Source organism: Malania oleifera, chromosome 7 (assembly GCF_029873635.1).
Source record: "Malania oleifera isolate guangnan ecotype guangnan chromosome 7, ASM2987363v1, whole genome shotgun sequence".
In the NCBI taxonomy this organism is placed as follows: Eukaryota; Viridiplantae; Streptophyta; class Magnoliopsida; order Santalales; family Ximeniaceae; genus Malania; species Malania oleifera.
Genome location: NC_080423.1, coordinates 111,133,824 through 111,155,376, shown reverse-complemented (window position 1 = coordinate 111,155,376; position 21,553 = coordinate 111,133,824). Strand labels below are relative to the sequence as shown.

The window sequence follows — 21,553 nt, the reverse complement described above, 5'->3', positions numbered from 1 at the left end:
GATTATATTCACAGGGGGTATGGCAGAACATGTATTGAGTCCCTTTAATGAAAATTTGAAATTGAATGAGAATTTTGTTCATTCCAGACATGTCATGGACACCATATATATATATATATTGACTTATATATAACTATTGAAGATGAGAATATTCTACATAATTTGAACATCCACCAAAGAGTTTTTATCTTGGTTTAAAATGATCAATGTGGAATCAAAACAAAAGATAGCTGAGAACAGATCTATTCTAACTCACAAGGGGAAAAGCATTAGGGTGCCAATATATACCATGCATTTATATTAACATAATTGTGTGTTGTTTTCGAGGGAGGGGAGTGCCCCGCCCCCACCCGCAGGGAGGGGGGGGTTGTTAAATCTAAAATTCCTATTCGAATGGAATTTTTTTTTTTCAAGGCCAAGGAATTAACATCAAGCTATCCATTTAATAGACTTCACAAAACTTACCAATTTTTCTAAGCTCACAGAATTTTAGTAAGGTTATAATATAATGATGCTTGGTGAAACTTATTGATCTGATTTTTCATTCAAATAACTTATTTTTTTCTTCACAACTCAAACAAGAAAACTTAATTCATTTCAGTCAATTTATTTTCATCTTAAACGCTACCTACACTTTCATGGAAACAGATTCAACCCAAAATAATTTCTCAGATGGGAATTTTTTTAAAAAAAATTTGTGCAGGCTATGTGAAAAAGGAGAAAAGAATTAACCCTAAATTTTATTCTTTTAACACAGGCCTCTCATTATAAACAATTAATCTGCACCGAAGCATTCCACAGGAAAGCATCATAAAGAAAAGCACTCCAAAATTTTCCACAACCAGAACAATTCTGTTCTGTGCAGTGTATTTCCAAGGTCAGCCACACGCTGCCCAGAGACCAAAAAACAGATGATCCACAGCGACTCCACAACCTTTAAGAAAAAAAATACAGAACCAGAAGGATAATATCAATGGAAAAGGAATTACAGACATGTTGACGTTGAAAAAAGAATGAAAAAGCAAAGTGAAGCCTCCCCCTGAATTTGGAAACTCCTGTACATTGTAAAAATTGTGTTATTTTCATTCGTGGCCAGCCAAAATCTCGAGCTGTTGTACTTATGCCTGCTTTCTAAATCTCAGGATATACCTCGAGAAAATCCCTCTACAGGGGCCATGAAGTGCATTTTGGTTAAAAGGGTCTTTGGTTTCAAAAACTTATAAAATGGGTTTTCTCCCTGTTGGGGAAAAGAATCGAGGATGAACAAGATTTGTGGGAACTCTGATATAGGTTAGTCGGTGCCTCCAGAAAAGTAACTATACTCAATCCATGTCCTTTGTCGAGCCTAACGAAGAGTCTGTCCTGTTGGAAGATTCCTCGCCATTTGCAGAAGATGATGGGCTTCCCTGGTGATGGTGGTGGTTCTCCTCATTGCCAACTGCTCGAGGCTTTCCAGGTCTTGATCTGATATTGGTACCAACTGGGAATGGCTCCTGTTGAGTGAGTAAAATCTGTCAATGGTAGTACATTACATACTTGATTCTCAAAGAAAATTATCAAAATGGTATGGTATGGTTAGGTTCGGACTTGCACTGCATCTAATCAGAACTGCAATCGTCTTTTGTGACACAGTACCTTCCCACTTTGGACCCAGCTCTCAGTCACAAATCAAAAATAAATTTCCACAATCTTTTTATGAATTAATGACTCGTGTTTTTTTTTTTTTTTTCTTGATGTGATAATAGGGGAGAATCCCATCCCTGAATTATTAATGATTTGCAAAATTAAAAGTTCCAAAATTGTATTCAAGCTCAAGAGGAGACCCAAAACCCAGATCTCGGAATTGCCTCAAACCACAGCTCAGCAGCTGCTGGCATTATCGTCGAGGAAACCATACTTCAATTCATGTAGGAATAAATTGAAGTGCTAAACTTTCCAAAGATCAATACTTTCTTTTCAGGGTTGGTGCCCTTCAAAAAAGTCATAACAAGACAGATTAGAAAAAGGCCTTGGAAGATCCTATACTGATGTTTGAATAATGTGTTATAGTAGTGAATAGTTAATGGAATATTTTCTCATCTGTTCTGCCTTGCTTTACTACTTGCAAAATACCAATTTGAAAGGAAACAGTAACTAGAGGGAGAACCTACTATATGTTGCAATATTTTACCTGATCGCCAGCATTTGGACCATCAGTATGAAAGAGAATGGGACGGCAACGTTTATCCTCATTCATCAAGCTTGAATTCTGGAAATGGGCAATAAGAGCAGCTTTTCCCTGAATTCGAGCATATGCAAGAGTTGCCACCTTTTCACTATTAAATTTCTCCCATTTTTTTCCGTTGAACGTCTGAAAAAGTAATAACAATTTTTTTTCCCCAGCATTAGCTTTATCTGTTCTGTATCAATGATAGAAGAGCAAGATTCCTAACAGAGATGCAATACAAATTCTGGGTAGATCAGTTACATAAAAAAACTGCATTATAATCCATGGATCAAACCTGATGGAATGAGATAATCTGAAGAGGATCAATCATGTTGATGAATGCATAGCCCACATTGCATTTGTTCTGTGTGAAAAAAGAATGATTAGTAAATCCATTTTCCTTTTCAGAAAGATAGAAACTGATCCGATGAAACATTTACTCACCTTGAAGTCAATTGGCAAATAAATAAAATCATAAGTTCCACGATGATGTTCATCAATTGCAGCCAGAAGCATTTTCGAAGTATACCTATATTACAACCAGAACAAAAGAAGGAATGGATTTCTAAATTATACTTCCATAATGTAATGGAAGAAAAAATAAACAAAATATCCCACAAAAGAGCAAAGCAAATATATCTGCAGACTAGCTAATCTGGCGACTCATACCAATACTTGTCAATGGGCAACAATTTCCTGTTCTTCAAATGAGTCAAAGCATATAACAATTTTGAATTTTCCTTAGATTATCCAGCTTAATCTAAAGATATAGACAATTTTTTTTTATTTATAAAAAGTTATGTCTTAAGCATAGAAAAATTGCATTAGAAACATGCAATAAAAATTAAAAGACCTAAACATGCAAGAAAAATCTCAGAATGACAAGGAGATCATTCACATACTTGTTGGGAATGTTCTTTATCATCAGTGTTGTTCGGCTGTCTTCCCCACGTAATATGCGGTCAATATCAAGTTCATACTGTTTCTTATCAGCATGACTGGAATTGACTTCATTTCTACGGTGCAAAAAGCTCCTCATTCGTTCACTATGAGAATCATAAGAGGCCGGCACTGACATAATTGGGTTCCTTCCAGGAAAAATGTGGCACATCTGCTGTGGAGACCGCAAGCCAGCACTTGGAGAGATGTCTATGCATGTTCCACCAACATGAGAAAAAATGTTGTGTGAGGCAATGTCCAAAGGGAGCAATGGAGAACCAACAGGAAAACCCAGACTCCCAAGAGAGCCCAGGTGAAAACTGGAAGCCTCAGGAGATTCCCCTGCATAAGCATGTCGCCTCTCCCAGATGGAGGGATTAACAGCCGGTGCTGATCCTATGTGGTGGTGATGTACGGATGAAACTATGTTAACCATATGAGGCTGAGCCCTAGGGATTCCAGTCAGATGTGGAGGACGATGAGCATGAACACTATTGACAAGTGACGGCGAATTTGGCCAAATCATGGAACCTGAAGGATGATGCTGATAGGAGTTGGAATTCCTCCACATAGAGTGATGACCATGAAGGGGAGAATTCCCATTTCCAGAACAGCCAATTACTACAGAAGAGATTGTCCGCATAAAAATCACAAAATGGCAATGATAAACTTTAAATGAGGCCATTTACCAAAATCTTGAATGAATAAGAGTTGAGCACATTCAAATGCTACATCTAGGTCTATCTTCACTTGCCAAAATGAAAACAATAAATAACAATAAACTTGAAAGAAGGCCATTCACAAAACTAAAAACATCATAGATCTATATTTGAATGCTAAATATTTCCTGCATCAAAATACTAAATAAAAATAAAATCAATTATCCAGAGTTCAGACAGCAAAACAATTCAATTAAGTGCTCAAAAACTATTTAGGTCAGCTTAAAACTTGCCCCAATTGTCAAGCTGTGTTTAAAATGGCTAACTCCAAGTCAACAATTCATTTTGAACAACAGTACAGCTTAAATCAACCCAACATAACTCAAGAAACTTGTGAACTGAGTTTATTCAAGTTAATATGATATGTAAAATGGAGATCATACACATAAATTTAAAATTTTATTTACTCCCTTCAACCAACTTGTGGTGAAATTAAGAAATCTTTGTCAAGGGTGCAAATCCCACATCAAAAATATATATGACTCATAAGACTCGTAAATATCATACAAATACTTTTGTTTTAGGGATACATATTTAACTTCATTTCCTACTAAATTAATAAGAGGAGGAAAATCAGCCAAAAGAAACACTGTAATAAAAATTAAGAACTCAATTTAAAGAATATGTAGGCATAAGGTAACATTACCATGCTTCAAGAAAACGACGTAATATTTAAGAAGATACAAAATAGAAGACATGTTTAACAACATTGTCAGAGAAATGACATGAAAGGAAAGGAAGAAACTTGTCAGATGGTCAAATTTAACACTAGGGGATGAAAGCATTGAAAAAGTCGTATATCTGTAGAGACTGAATAACTGCAGTATATCTTAACCAATCTTCAACAACAAAACAAATCAAATTAGAAGATTAAAGAGTACTTGTTAATTTATGGTCGAAATTTGGATATCCATTTTGTTAATACCGATATATACTTGAAACCACAATATGATCTGGATAAGTTCAAAGCATAGTGTGGTTGCTTAATTTTTCTCTTATATTTTCATGCCTCAAGCAGCATGCATGGCAAGCCTACCACATTTCACAAGCAGCCTATGATGTCTGTCTCGTTAAATCATCAAACCTTCCCTTTCTAATTATATGTCTCCCTGCTAGTATCTTAATGATGAACAACTTATTCTCAACTATCACAGAAATGCAGAAAACAATAAAGTGAAATTGGAAATTGCATGTAATGAGACAAGAACTCACCTCCTCCATTAAGCTCCACTGCTTGCCCATTAGAAACGACTCCACTAATGTGCCTGCTGTCTGCTCCTTCAGTTATTTTGGCACCATTACTGCCAGCCGTGTCCGCAATGGTGCTCAAGGAGTTGTATGGAATAACATTACCTAAATTATCACAGTATTCAGGAAGGCAATGGGGATGAGAACTTGGAATGCCTTGGTTACCAAATTTCACTCGTTCCGAAGAGTAGTTTGGCTCACCAAGACTGTATTGATTGCCAATAGAGGTCCCTCTCACTGAACAGTGCAATGTATTTGAAACACCAGAACTCCCATGAGGGAAGCCATTTTCAGAAAATGGATCAATAGGCAATTGGATTGCAGACTGCAAACCCTGGATAGATTCATTATCTATGCAGTGGGAAGTTGTCACTCCAGGAGAAACAGTCGCTGTAAAACACATCGCATGAGGACAGGCAAAGAGAAGAAGAATAAATACACTGATTTACTAATGCCAGAATTCCTAGGTCCAGAATCATACCCATACATTTTGATGATGAGTTGTCATCAAGGCTTTGAGACATACTAGGTTCTCCTTGCTCCAGCTCAGAACAGCCCTGTTGCATTGAACTGGAAAGAGAAACGTTTGTTCATAAAATTAATACCAAGGAAAAAGACCAAAAGAGAATTACAATTGAACATCAACAAATGCAAACAGCCTAGCAAGATCATCCAGGGAAAAAAGGTTTCACTCCACAAGAACCAGCACCAGTCCAAAAATAAAAAAGCATACAAAATTAGAAGAAAAAAAAATTTTGAGGCAGCAGGTTATGTGTGGAATCTTGGGTTGTGCCAGACAGCTTGACCCCCACGAAGTAAAAACTGTAGTAAATCATAGTAGGAGAGAGAGAGAGATAGGAAATAAACATTTTTAGTATGAAGAGATGAAAAATAAGTAAAAAAATTATATTATTCTCAGTTAAATCTCATATTGCTTAGAAGATCCTTGAGCATTTCACCCCAAAACCCTATTTCTGGTTCTCAGTTGACGTCAATTTGGTTTAATTCCAACCCATTAGCTAAGACAATCAAAATGTTCTTTCCATATTTCCTATATACCTTTTAACTTTTTGGAATAACTAGGATCAGGCATCACTTTAGTGAGCATTAATCCTGTTCAAGTGACATAAACATACTGTTTTTAGATTTCTTTTTGTTGAAAGAAGACTGTTTTTTAAGCCCCACAAGGGTTCGTTGGTAAGCCCAGGGTTCAAGTCTTAGAGGTGCAGCTTTCCAGTTGAGGTAAGACCCTAGTATTTAAAGTAGGGAGGAATATATGCCAGTGGATTAGTTGGTGTCAAAGAGCCCCAGATGTCCTCAATTGAAGAAAAGCATATGCCTTTTTATTTCAAATTTTCAGTGAATTTTGAGAGACAAATTTTGATTTATACCACATTGTAGAAATAGCTATGGTAATTTTAATATGGATAGATTTTCCCTCTCTCTGCCAAGTTTATGAATGAGAAGTATAACTTAGTAAACTATTTCAAGCTCAATCATAAACCGTGACAACAGTAGGATTCTGTCATAGGAGTAAGACCTATTCAAATCCTATGTAGGAAGCAAGAAATCACGGTTGCCAACAGGTTTCTTGTCTACACACCCAGTCCAAAGATATGGAAAATGATAAAAAAGACTTATAATCCCCACAGAAGATCCTCATTTGTTTTAACGATGGCAATGCATGTAGGAAGGAATTGAGTGCTCATAGATAATAGTACCGTCTTGCACCCCCTGGCCGGCTTGGTTCAAGCTTTATCCGCTTTCCAGCAATATCATATCTGTTCAATGCATGGAAAGCAGCTTCTGCGTCTCTAACATCATAAAATTCTATGAATTTTTGATGATGCTGATATGGTGTCTCACGGATCTGCAAACCATGCATAAAAACTATGTAATTTGAACTTCTTCAAAAATCCATGAACATAAAGTACATAGACCCCCCATCCTAAATAAAACTCAAAAAAAAAAAAAAAAAAAAGACAACTTACTTCTTTAATTTCTCCATGAACGCTAAAAAGTTCACGAATATCATCATTTGTAACAGAAGAATCAAGGTTGAATACAACAAGAGTGCCCTGGTTAATGTCTTTCTCTGAAGGATTATCCTAAATTGCAAGGACATGTCAAAAGTAGATGAGTCAAAACCATCAAGCAAATAAGCATCACATGGACATCCAATGCAGATATCAATTTTGTCAAGCACAACAATACTAACAGCAATGACATAGCTAAATGATAACATTGCCAAATGATTGGAATTCATATCAGTAAAAAAGTGGCTGAACAGCTGCCAATGCACCTTGGGAATTGAGTAGTGTATGTCAAGCTTCCTACGCCCCAATGGTTTATTTTGAAGTGCTTTCATTGCATCTCTGGCTGACCTTATATCATAATAAGAAATCATGACAAATCCTCGATGCTTGCAGACTGTGTAGAGAGTGCGAATTTCTCCATATTTCTAACATGACAGAATAGAATGGTGAGTTTCCAAAAAAAATTCCAAGTCTCTAGTTTCTGTTGATTTCCAACTAAAACACAATAAGGAACAAAGAAACTATAAATACCTGAAAAAGATTCCTTAAAACAGAATCATCAATGCTACTATTAATATTTCTCACAAAAAGTGTTCTGGAAGGGTGTTCACCATAAGGGCGTTGACTCATAGCTGAGCCATTAGAATCCACTTGACCATTCAAAACTCTCCCACTAGATTCAGAGACTCGGTAACCAGCACATGTGCGATCATCCACTTCTAATTCCATGCCTCCACTACTGCTAAACAGATCAAAATCTTCTACATCATTACCATTATTAGAAGTAGTATTACATCCAAGCTCCTCAATCACTCCAGAAAAGAGATCTTCTTCATCTGGAAGAAGATTGCGAATGTTTTGTGCCTCAATTTCTTTGTCACTTTCAAAAGGTTCCACATCCTCATAGTGTGAGGCAACAGTGTCAACAGACTGATGTGAGAGGACATTATTCACTGGTAATCTCACTGCACCAAAAATAACCAAAACAATGAAAGATGCTCACTGTTGGAGAAAAATTAAAATTAGCAAAATGAAATGTGAAACCTCAAAGTAAATGAAGTGTTAAAATATCTTGAGTCTTGACCCAGTAAATAGACAAGATTATGGACCCTCTTAAATGCTGGCATTTTAGTCATAAAAATTGAAATGAGATGCAACCTCCCATGGCTATGAAATTAAAATAACTTGTACCGGTTGCAGATCATTGGTGTGATGACGGAAACCTTCTCGCAAAGTTAAGCCTAGAAACTTTTATGCATATGCTTCCCATGACCACCAAATTAAAAAAATACAACCATGGATGAAGCTATAAAGTAAATAAATTCTAATTGGTGAAAGGACAGAAAGCTTACACTTTCTACTAAATATCTCAGAGAATGAGCTAGAGAATAGACTGCTCTCATACTGGGCACCATTTATATCAGTCCTGTTTCCATCCATACCGCAAGATGCCAGGTGTATATTCAAATTTGTCCCTGTTTTCAGACTGCGATTTGTAAATCTCGATGAAGTATTCAACAAATCATCAGTTCCTTGTTTTCCACCATTGTGAAGTTTTTCCATCTGATCTCTAGCTGCATAAAATTGAGGCGTCTCCGAGCAATCCACAGACTGTGATCCAACTGGTAAAATTTTCTCCAAGGATGATGAAGCAACCATTTTGCTACCAGGAATTTGAACCATTCCATCTGTTTAAGGACAACATTCAAAAGCAATGACACTGAAAATTTCTACCATCTGCCTCTCAAGTAAATTGAAAAAAAAAATCACACGTTAAAATATATCTTAAAAAAAAAAAAAGCAGAAGAGGTGAGCAATGCTGTGTTCAAGGTTTCACAAGGGAGAATAATTCTATTTCATAATAAAATTGGGACCTAAGAAGCAGGAAATTCAATTAATCATGTAGGAGAACACAAAAACTGACCCTTAGAAATGCTAAGAATAAGGCAATTGAACATACAGCAGAAACTACATGAAATGTACAGATCTGCACATGGCTACTTCCAGCAATAGGACAACCTTATGAGATTCCCAAAGAGCATTGGAAGGAGCACAGATCATCTTTGAAACATAATATAGCTTGGCAGTCTTCAATGTATTCAATTCTCTGCTATAAGTAAAACCGTGAAGAGAAATTTGAGTTTTCAAGGCTCTGGTTTGGGTCTTATTTTTCAGTTATTTGCTTAGTCTATATAAGCCTATGAGTCAGTTGTCTACGTTGTTTAAGCCCTTGTGTTTATTATGCAAGTCATGTTACCCCTTGTGTCCCATTCAAAGTTCCAACTCAATGGTGTGATCTCAATACCATGCTGCATTGTATTCGTATATTGAGGTGGTCAAAACTTCTCAACTTGCAGTACGATAATCATATTTTAACAATGGCACCAAAATTATCACAAAACACACGCATGCAGACATGCATGTGCATGCGCACACAGAAACAACAGCAGAAGCTGCTGCCTAGATAGTTCCAGCTGTCCTAAGTGTCCCCTCAACAAAATTTTCAGCTGAATTTCCTTAGCTGTAAGTTTTTCTGTCTAGTTGGCTGCCAAACAATGATACCAAGCTCAAATGGGCACTTAACCTAAATTTTATTTTTGTAAACTTCTCCATAGCACACCTTAAGGCTGCATGCATATGGATTACATGGACACCAATAATAGAAGCCAGGTATCTGTGAACCGTTACATAGGTATTTTTAATATTTTCCTTTGGTCTTCCAAATTAAAAAAATCTGTGTACCATCACTATGAACTTAAATATAAACTGTTTTTGGGTATCCCAAGTTGACTCTAAATCAAATTTCCGCCCCATCATGTATGAACTTTTTGTTCCGCTCATGTTGGTTTTCATTACAGCTTACAATAGAATTCAAAAATTAAAAACTAGCTTCTTCAAAACTGCTAACACCAGTATATCATGTCACCACTTGGCACTCTTGAGGATGATCTACAGTGTTACACATGTACACACAATGTGGGTCATAGTTCTTCTATAGTGTTAACTTCTTCTTCTACACTGTTAACTTCTGGGTAAAAAACCCCGGCTTAATAGCTAAAACTTCAAAACACCTAGGACCCATATAACCCATTAGTACATTGCTAGAAACAGAACAAGTATTTGAACACAATTATGACAATAGACTAATACCAAGATTTTACTAGCAAGATTTCCATGTGATTTGGGCAGAAAATCGAGCCAGCACAAAAATAAAGGTGCTCACCATGGTGATCAGGCATGGTATTTTGCTTCCAAAATCCAACTTGTCTCTGTTAAGAGCAAACATAAAACAATTTTTTGAAAAATTAACATTTGATAAACATGTAGAAATATTAAATGACAAATGCCTTCCTCAGTACTTGATAATTTTGAATAGAGGTTAATACCTCAGCCGGTAAACAAATATCCTCAAAGCAGCGAGATGACATAGATACACTCCTTTGATCCATTGGTTCAATGGCCTCAGACGCCAGAATCTAAAATGCAAAACTCAAACTCAAAACTTCCTCACTTGCCCCCTCTGTCAGGGCAGAAGACCTCTTCACAGATGAAATGCTCTGGAATGCTGCAGCAATATTAAGAAATTATTCGAAATTAAGGAAAAAAAAAATGCACTGATACATATATCACAAAGCAGAAGATGGAAAAAATCAAAGCCTTTCCAGATGCATTTGCAACTCATGGAGATCATATGCTAAAACCAAGTAGTAAGATCTAAATTCCCAAGTATGAAGGGATATTAACCTGATCATAAATTAAGACGGGTCGAATTAATATGAAAAAATAAACGGTTTCTAGTTTATAGATAGTATTACGGAAACTAAAACCACTTGGTCACTTTTGCGTGACCAAATTCAAAACATGAAAAATAAAATAAAATAAAATAAAATAAAGCCTCGATTGGTTGTTGGAAAAAGGTATTGTCGCGAAAAAGATTAAATTTTGGTTATCATATCTTTCAGACAATTATTTAGCTTAGTTGAAGGGAGCGCACAACCACATAAAACTTGGGATTCGGAGTCAATTTTATTTTGTTCAGTTTTCTCAGAACCCAACAGAAATACTGGAGAAGCAAGAAGAAAATAATGGAGAGAGAGAGAGAGAGAGAGAGAATATAAAAGATTAAATTTTGGCCGTCGTATCTTTCAGACAATTATTTAGCTCAGTTGAGGGGAGAGCAAAACCGCATAAAACTTGGGATTCAGAGTCAGTTATATTTTCTTCCGTTCTCTGAGAACCTAACGGAGACGCTGAAGGCGCAAAGGAAAAAAAATAAAAGAAAGAAATAAAGAAACAGAACAACAGATCAAGAAGAGGAATTCATTCCTCAAAAATTGAGCATCGTTGCTGCAAAATTCAGAAATACAAGAACTCTATAACACGAGGAAGTTAATCCCGAAACTGTTCACAAGGAAAAAGAAACGTAAGTCCTTAAGACACGAACGCGATATCAGAGAACGCAAACCTCTACTTCCGAAATTCGATCGGCGCACCACGAAAAGTAATCGCGACTTGATTTCCGAATCAGAAAACGCAATCAACTAAGCAGAGTCGCACCTGGCGAAGGATCGCTAAGATCTCCAACCTTCCTTATTCCCAAATCAGCCTCCCTATCTCTACACCAAGGCGAGAAATGAGACAAAGGCGGTGCTTTTAAGCGGTAGCGCAATTGAATGAAGTACGGCACAAGGCATGGACGACGGAGGAAGCGATCTCGGCATCTATGGCGTGCAAAAAGCTCCTACGTTACGACGATACCTTCTCTTTCCCTGCATTGCAAGCCAACACACTCTTGCACACAATTACAAACTCTCCTCCAACCTCACAGAGCATTTATTTTCCGTATCGGTTAGCTCCGATTCTCCACCTTCCCCCGATCGCGATCGACGCCGTCGCCGCAGTTCCACCGCTCTCCGCCACAGTCAATCCAATTCCCCGCCCCGCCGGCTCGATACCCCGGCGAGATTCCGCTCACCTGTCGCTCAGCTCGTTTCAAGAGAGAGAGAGAGAGAGAGAAAGAGAGAGAGAGAGAGTTGGTTCGCTTTGAAAAGACGGAGAAAATATAAGAAAGGAAAAAGAGGAGAGAGAGGCGCGGTTTGTGAGGAGTGAGAAGGAACGGCAGCGGTGACGGGTAAGAAGTAAGAACTGATGAACTAATCCACGACTCACCACACACTCTTCTTCCCTTCTCTGTTAAAAATTGTTAATTATAAATATTTTTCATTTTAATAATATATATTCTGAGTGGTAACGGCGTCACCTCCTTTACTCTTTCCCCTCCCTCTGGCCTCTGTGGTTGTGACGTGGCGAACTGCTTCCTCCCCGTTCCCGTTCTTTGAAATTACGGTTATGCCCCCGACCCCTTAACATAATCGGACATGCACACATAAATTTCGTATCTCTATTAGGAAAAAAAAGGTACTGTCTCTATTTATTAATTCGCCGTATTTCTTATATCTTAAAAACAAGATTAGCAACAACAATTTTTCATGTTTGTTCTAATTAATGGGGAGAATTTAATTATATATATATATATATATATTTCCTTTCTCTTTTTTTAAATGCATAAAGATTTTTTAACTTCATAAATTAATGACAAAATTTTCATTTATTAACCGGAGTTATCTCAAGTTTGATATTTTATTTTTTGTCTTATTTTTTCAAACTTTATAATAAATTTAATTTTTTTTTATAAAAATACTTATATATATATATATGTATGTTATGGACGAGACATAATTAGACACTTTAAGAGTTATATGACGTTTGAGAGTACGAGATTGCGTGGACTATGCTTTTATTCAACACGTTTAATTATTTTTTAAAATTATTTAAATTTACTTAATTAATATCGAGATGTACAAATTATATGAACAACAATTATACATACATATATACAATAGATGTATATTTTAGAAGGGCATCGTTCCTGTAAAATTTAGAAATTCAATAACTAGATAACCATAGAAAGTTAATCTCAAATTTGTTTACAAGGAAAAAAGAAAAAAACATTAGCCCTTAAGATTAAAGGAGTGTTAATGGTTTTTTGTCTTGATTAATTGTTAGGATCTAAATAGATTTGGATAATTAAAATATGTTTCATTCTTAAGTTGTGTTGTAGGAATGAGTTTAAAAAAATAATTTTAATTTATTTTGTGATTTAAAAAGGAAAGCTAGATTAATTTTTGTTCTGAATTTGTTTTGCTTATTAATCTTGTATTAAAATGGTGATTTCTAATATGCTTTTTTATTTTTCTTTAAATTTATGTTAAAATTTATTTATTTAAAGATTCTAATAGATTTTTTTTTTTGTTAAATTTATACTAAAAAAATGACCCTCTCACTTTTTTTGCTACTAATAAATATACATATTAGTATGTTTAATAAAAGGCACGCAGACTATTGCCCCTTAAGGGTCGGCTAAAGTTAATATGGACGAGTTGTATGATTCTTATTAATAAGAGGTCGAAGGAGTTGCACGATCGGTCACGTCATCTTCCAATTTGGTGTCATCTGGTAGGGTCGAAAAGTTTTTTGATATTAGAATTCCATATTATAAAATAAAAAATAAAAAATAGAGGGCCTATTTTATTTTAGACTATCCTTTATAAAAAAATCAATATTTTCTAAATTCAAAATGACTAAAATTTCAAACTAATTAAATTTCATTTTCCAAAATCGAAACAATTTTTGTTTATCATTTCGTTGAAAATATGAATTATTTAGTATTTTCAAGGAACCGTAACAAATAAACTACTCTTAAAAATTAAATTTATATATATTTATTTATTTTCTAAAAATATGAATTATTACTAGAATATTCAATAAATTTACTAAATATAATTTTTTCTTTTCATAATGTGGGTTGTATAATTGACAGAGACAAGATATACAAATAAAGATGTTTCATGCAATTAATGAAATTTCATAATATTCATATCGATTTTATTGTAAAAATTGTGCATGCATGAAATTAAATTTTGAATATTTTTATAATTATATTATTATAGTTTCAACATGAATCTTACATTGAAATTCTTCAAATTAATACCTTTTCTTTTGGGACACATTAATTTTATTTGAAAATATAATGATAAATAAGAAAGAGTAACATAGAAAAATTACAAAAAATCAAGTGAAAAAAAAAGTAAGTTATTTTATATCTTATATTACAGACAATCGCAGCATGATATGCTTTGCTTTTTTTATAAAAATAAATTAATACACGTCATAATATAACTTTTTGTCTAGGCGCTAGAAAAATGTATACTTTTATAAGTATATATAGTTTAAGTAACATGACCCAAACTTTTAACATATTATTTTTTAAATATATAACCTGAACCAAGAAAATAAATAAATAAATAAACAAAAGAAAAAAAGAAAAATTTAAAAAGGGTAAAGCAGCAAAACTCGTCGACGAATCCCTGTTTTCGTTGACGAATGTGACTGAGTCAATGGCTTATAAAAGAAGCCACAAGAGATTTTTTTTAGGAAATAAAATATCTTCTCTCTCTCTCTCTCTAACCCACAAACCCCATCTCCTCTCTGTTCGATTTCTCGTCGTTCGTCATCCGAATCGAAGATCGGAAGTCACCACAATGATCTAGGAGCCTTTCTCTATAAGTCTAGCGAAATAGATTTTTGAACGGGACTTTCCATGCACCACTCTAAGGTTAGGATAAGATTTAGGAAATTAAAAAAATTTAATATTTCTACGAGTTTAATCATTTATTTGAAGTTCATGGGTCTGGGAAATGTTAAAATAATACTTTATCTGAGGTTGAGTTGATTAAACTTTAATTTATGAATTCAGGGTTCGTGTGAGCGCCGCAACCAGTTTTGGGATCCTTGCTAGTGTAGATTCAGGAAAATAAGTAAGGAAATTATATTATGTCAGTTATTTTTGAATTATGGACCGATTAGATTGCAATTTATGTTTGCAAAAATAGTATATATGTTTTGCTAACGAGTCAGGTATATGAAAATTGTTGTTTTGACTTTTATACGTTTCGGGAAAAACTAACATGAATGGTTTGAACATCTCTTATTTTAAATAAAATATGTAGTTTGAGTTAAATAAAATCCTAGAGATGCTCATACCAATATTTTCAACAACTTGTATGTTTTTCTTCAATTTATTTTATTTATGGTTACCGGATTGATATCGTGTGACATGATAACAATTTTTAAATGACATATTCAAACGTAATGTTTTAACTGATATAATACAGTGTGATGTGACGACTATAAGCCGAGATTTGATATGACAGCTATAAGCTGAGATTTGATGTGGGGCTATAAGTCGAGATTTGATATGCATTTTTATACCGAGATAGAAAATGACAGAATTATGAACAACATATGTTTTATACAATGTTATGAAAAATGAATTATGATTTCTATATTATTATGTAAATTGTCATATATGATTCTAGAACCTTGTGGATATGAGTTGTGATATTATGAGTACAGTACTGTAGCTAGATTTGGGAGATGGTGCAATCACACAGGGATGAAAGTGTAATACGAGATAGTCAATTGGAGACTTGAGTACAGTATTACCACGTGGCAGTTATAGAGGCCCTATCCGATGCATTTTTGGGTGACCCGTAAGGGTAGGCACAATCGTACTTATAACCTTTGCTGACTCAATTATAGTCAGCCAGCCATATGCTGAGTCCCTTCGGGTCGCATTACCCATCATGGGGGGAAGCATATCGTATGAGTATGCGATAGCGTGACGATGCTAATTCAATAGTCCAGATTGTATCTTTTATGCATATATGAGCAAATTTATTATTTATGGGCTATATTGAGCTAACGGTACAATTTTAATGTTATTTTTATATACAATTAAATAATGGAAGTTTTATGTTTATATAGGAACTTATGCTAACCACACACTAATAATAATATAATCCGTCTTACTGAGAAGTGTTTCACCCCATTATACAAATTATTTTCAGGTCCTTTAGGGAACCGTGCGTAGCTTACTACAGGGTAGAGATTAAACTTTTGGGGGTGATAGACAAAACTGGTGAGTCACCAACGCTTACATTTTGTTATTTTGTTGGGTTATATTATATAGACAGGTAGTTGTATGTATGTATGTATTTAGAAACAATTAGAATTCTGGTAAAATGTTTTGATGTTTTAGCATCTTCCGCTATATGATTTTTAATTCCAGTAATGTCAGGTGCACCCGGGATTTCCTGATTATGACGAGTTGCAATATATATGGTATCAAAGAGTAGCAGGTTAAATATTCGGGCCATTACATTACTAGATCACTAAATTTAATTTAACTCACATATATACTAAAATAAGATACGTTATTTATTATAATTAATATAATATCTCATATCTCCACATGCAAATCCTTTAGTTAAGGCAATAATAAAAAAAAAACTTATCACGTGCCACGCGCATAGCCTATGTATTATTCTTAAGAACATGATAAAATTTTATCATTCCTTCACTAATTACTTGCAATAAAAAAATAATAATAAGGGTAACAAACACTGACATTTTATAAAATTTGATAAAAAGACAATAGCATCTCATGAGATTTTGAAAAATTTCCATAATTTTACCTAAAATTTTAAAAATTTTGAGGATTTTTCTAAGATTAGCCTAAAAAGCACAAAAGACAAGTTTTTTGCACAGAGGTTTATATTTTTTTGTGAATTTTTGTGTAGGCGTAACATTTTTTGAAAGCTGAGGAGAGATATGTGATATTTTTGAAATATCAAAAAATATTTCTATCTTTCGGTCGAACCCGAGAGAAGGTCAGTGTCTTTTGTTAAAATAATTATTATTATAAATATAGAACACACAAATACAAAAGCACCCTCATTTTATTTTTATTTTTGTTTATTTATTTTTTGCCGGGAATGGGTGGGTTTGGTGCAACCAGCCAATGAATAGGTGAATTTGCGTAATCCAAAAAACAAAAAAAAAAAAAGGTGAATTTGGTATTTATGAAAAATGTTTTAAATAATTAATTAATTATTATTATATTGCGCGTGAGAATGCGTGTCGTGTACGAAATGTTTGGATTTGGGAGGGGAGGAGTTCCTGCTCCGGTTTCAATTAAATACCGGATAAGATCTAATCCCACCTTGTCTTCTCCTAACTAATAATACACTGCATGTGTGTTGAATGCTTTGTCTTTTCCCACTCGCGGGTGTAGATGAGAGTGTGTACTCGCGGTCGCCCTACGACAGGCTCCTTTAATGCCACATGTCCAATCATTTCGTTTTGTCCTCTTCTGCCCCCACTTTTTCCTTTCTTTGGCAATTTTACTTCCCAAAATGCCCCTTGCTTCTGTCACTCGTGACAAATACAACCCCCCACAATAAATATTATTAACTCTTTTCAACATCCTAAATCCACCTTTTGTCATTAAACTTTTTCTTTAATTTATTTTTTTAACTAACCTATTCTCATGTAATTATTTAATTCAAGGTCGTAATAATTTCGGCTTTTATAATTTTTAATTATTATAATTTTAGCAATAAACCATAATGACTTATAATGCTTGATAATTCAATTTATAAGAAAAAATGTTCATACGATTCATTCATCGGCGAAAGAATGGAATGAAAACTACGAAAACGTCCCACACGATTTTCAAATATCACGTAATTTTGAAATTAAAAATTTATGATGGTGAAAGTGAAAAAATTATGAAGATCGTCAATGCGTAAGTTTGTAAGTTTGTTATGATTATTCAATATAACAAATTACTCAAAGAATAAAAAAGTAACTTCCATAGTTGAGAACTCGGTTAGTTATATAAATATTTATGAACTTTATACAATGAATCTTTAAATGCATGCATTGTCAAAAAAATTATTATGAATATTTTTTTTGTCATATACATTTAATACGTAAAAAGGAAACGACTTGAAGTTGAATTTATCATTTAGTTTTTTTATTTATATTTTATAATTATTTTTTATGTCACGTATTAGCCTTATCCAAATTCAATGAACCAATGTATGACACATATTAGATGTCTTGTTGCGGAATAAAAAGATTCAAATGAAAAATATGTAAAGAAAAATATTTATAATTTCTATTTCATACGGTTCATGTGCATCCAACATGTAATTAAACTTTACTATTCGTTAAATTGTCAAGTCAAAATTCAATAAGTTTGTTAATTAAAGTATGTGACACTTGACAAAGTCACATGTACCCATGTGTTATAATGAGATGTATAGAGAAAATTACACGTGATAAAAGACCAAAACATACTTCGGTAATATAATATTAGATGATGAATGAATATTATCTCGTCACATAATCAACGAGTTACCTTTATCAAGTTTTAATTTGGATATTTTACTCCACGGCAAAAAACATACACTTTAAAAAATTAATTTATACTAGCAACGTGTCGTTTAAGTTTTAGTCCTATTAATTTCTATTAACGCGTTTTCATAATTTTAGATTAGGTGTAAGGTGCACAACAAAATGAATGACAATAAAGCATTTGATTAAGGTAGTGGAAGAAGTCAAATTTAATTTTTGTATTAAAATGACAAAATTTCAAAATAATTTAAAAAAGGCACGTGATCAACATTAAAAAACATTGGACAACATAAAAAAATTTTAAATCCTATAGTTCGTATTATAGAATTAATCCAAATCGACTGGTCAAATTAGTAAAATTTGCTAATACGAGAATGTCAAAGCCCAATTAAAACCCAAGTAAACAAATGCAAAAAAGACTATATATTTTTCGTGGCAATAAAAACTAATCCTTTTATCAACCATATCCATAAAACATATTTTATTTGTTGTTAATTAAAACTAAAAATCCCTAATTAGTTTATTTTATATGAAATAATAACATGACATTGAGCTACCATCTTCGATTAAGTGTATTACTGTAATCAACAATACTAGCTATGTAATAACCCCAAAAAGGGATATAAAAGGTTAGTGGAATGATTTCAAAAATAATAATAATAATAATAATAATAATAATAAATTAATTAATTAATTGGATTTAAAAAAAAAAGAAAAAAAGAAAAAAATAATAATAATTAAAATTTATTTTTATTTTTATTAATAAAATAAATTATTATTAATATTAATTAAATATATTATTATTATTATTATTAAGCTTCAGGATCATCCTCTTCTTCTTCTTCTTCTTTTCTTTTATTTTGCCTACGCGACAGACCCTCATTCTCTCTCCCTCTCTCCTCAATTTCGTGGCAGATTTTTACCCGATCGAAAATCAGAAGATATCGCTGAGTTCCATTCTCCACTGCCGTCATTTCTATCGGAACAGATCGGTGGTAGGAGCAGCGTAAACGTATCTCCTCGAGTAAGCTAATATTCCATTTTTCTTTAATTTCGTGCAAATTATAAGCCCAATCGATGAACAGACACCACCACGAGAATTTAGGGATGATTCTCTACAAGTCTAGAGGGACGGAATTCTCGTGGGGTCGTCGTAAAACTCCAAATTTGGGGTACGGGGGTTATTAAGGAGCTTATTTTTAATTAATTAGGATTAATTTAGAAATGTTAAAATATTGAGCATCTGGAGTTGAAGTAGGATTTCTAGAATTTAGGACCCGGGTGAGCGCCGCGAGTGTAATTTTGAGATTCGCAAATAAAATTTAGAAAATTAAGTGGGACTGTTAAATGTTAGTTTAAATACTAATTTGAGGTATGTGGAGCCTAGAGAATGTTAGATGGATATTATTTTGGAGAAATAGATTAATTAATTTTGAAAAAATGTAAATTACAGAAGTTGAATTTCGAGCGCCAATGGTGTAGAATTTGGATGTTAACGAGTTTCTCAATAAACCAGGTAAGAGGAATAAATTATAACAGTATTTTTAAAATTATTATTTGAATTAATATGTAAAAATGAGCATATGATATTTTGTCTGAAAATTATTATGAAATAAATATCAGATAAATTGTGTGGCATTTGAGTAATTGTAAATTGTGATATTTTTGAGTATAAAATATAACGATGTGTCATTTCTAAGAAAATATTGAAATGAGAATTACTGATGTGACTAGTGAAAAATAATGAAATATGGTATTTATATGTGAGTAGAAATGTTTTGCCTGAAAAATGAGATTTTGTGAATTACTGATATTGGAAAATAATGAAATGTGGTATTTATTTGTCAGTGGAAATTATTTGCATGAGAAATGAGTTTGTACAAATTGTTGATATGAGTATTTTAGGAAAATGTGAAAAAAATACATGAAATATGATATATGATATTACGAGATGATGAAATGTGCACAGAAAATGATGAGAATATTTATATTGAATTGAATTATGATATACTGGAATATAATTGATGAATTGCCAATATTGTCACGACCTGCTTATTTTCCCCATTAAATTTTTTTTTATAATGATAATAAAGTCAACATCATACATTCAAACTCAGCAAGTCTCAATCTACCTAGATCCGTGGGTACCAGGGTTACAACAAAACACAAAATGGAAGCCTAAGCAGCAGAAAGTATACAATCATATACATACGATCATATCATACATCACAATATACCAGAGTTATTATATCCACTGTATTTCCATATATATATATATATATATATATATATATATATATCCCAAAAATAAGATATAAGGACATTCCCCACAAAATCTAACTGTCCCTACAAAAGCTTACCTTTCACAAAGGGCAGATAGACAATACTAATTCTACGGGGCTTTTCCCGCTCTCCTATCTGGGGCTCCTAAAAAGTTAATAAGATTTAGGGGTGAAACACCTCTTAGTAAGGGAAATAAACTAATATCAGTGTGTGGCAACATGAGTATTTGGTGTTATACATATACCATACATAACATATTCAGTACTGTTTCGTCAAAATAGAAAACATATATATATATATATATATATATATATATACACACACACACACACACATGGCAGAACATACTGCACTTTCATAAACATATCCCATCTCATACAATAATAATAACGTCAAAACATTCCTGGTAGGTTAGCTGGCTGATGTCATGTATTACCCCCACATGACTGGGTTGTGTGGCCCGAATGCGGGACCTAACAATGGTTGGCTGACCACTGCCAAGTCAAACATACAGTCTGTAAGTCCGATGGGCCTGCCTGACCTGGTCCGTACACCAGGGGCGATCACACACACTTCTTAAAAGCCACATCGACCATCCAATCTCACACCACTTCGTACAGCGGCGTCAACACAAATATCATGATCACGAAGATCATGGACACATAGCAACGGTACCGTGAAAGTGCTAGCCTAGACCAAGCCAACCAGGTTCTGATATCATATAACATATACTAAAACCATGATACATAGATAACTCATATCATTTATTTCCACATCAATCATAACATTTTGCATATATA

General features: G+C 33.7%; 1 protein-coding gene across 5 annotated transcripts; it reads right to left on the bottom strand.

Moving 5' to 3' along the window:
• Positions 1–831: 831 nt before the first annotated feature.
• On the bottom strand, positions 832–12,356 carry LOC131159418 (protein MEI2-like 4). 5 transcript variants are annotated; one of them, XM_058114303.1, is made up of 16 exons: positions 11,614–12,302; positions 10,535–10,713; positions 10,372–10,417; positions 8,501–8,836; positions 7,680–8,113; positions 7,415–7,573; positions 7,104–7,220; positions 6,834–6,982; positions 5,594–5,682; positions 5,314–5,502; positions 5,077–5,217; positions 3,109–3,766; positions 2,651–2,735; positions 2,502–2,570; positions 2,171–2,350; positions 832–1,493 (listed from the first exon to the last, which is right to left on the bottom strand). In XM_058114303.1, exons 2-16 carry the CDS (start codon positions 10,595–10,597, stop codon positions 1,323–1,325), a joined length of 2,886 nt encoding a protein of 961 aa, XP_057970286.1. In that variant the 5' UTR covers positions 10,598–10,713; positions 11,614–12,302; the 3' UTR covers positions 832–1,322. The 5 variants fall into 5 exon arrangements, with proteins under 5 accessions (XP_057970286.1, XP_057970287.1, XP_057970284.1 ...); XM_058114304.1 differs by having other exon boundaries at positions 5,600–5,682; XM_058114301.1 differs by having other exon boundaries at positions 5,077–5,502; positions 11,614–12,356.
• Between the last annotated feature and the right edge of the window lie 9,197 nt (positions 12,357–21,553).

Coding starts and splice junctions, on each gene's coding strand:
- LOC131159418 (XM_058114301.1), bottom strand. CDS start 10,597: ATGGATCAAAGGAGTGTATCTATGTCATCTCGCTGCTTTGAGGATATT. Junction 5,503..5,593: donor CTCATCATCAAAATGTATGG/GTATGATTCTGG, acceptor TGTGTTTTACAG/CGACTGTTTCTCCTGGAGTG. Junction 3,767..5,076: donor AGTGGAGCTTAATGGAGGAG/GTGAGTTCTTGT, acceptor TCTCTTCTGTAG/TAATTGGCTGTTCTGGAAAT.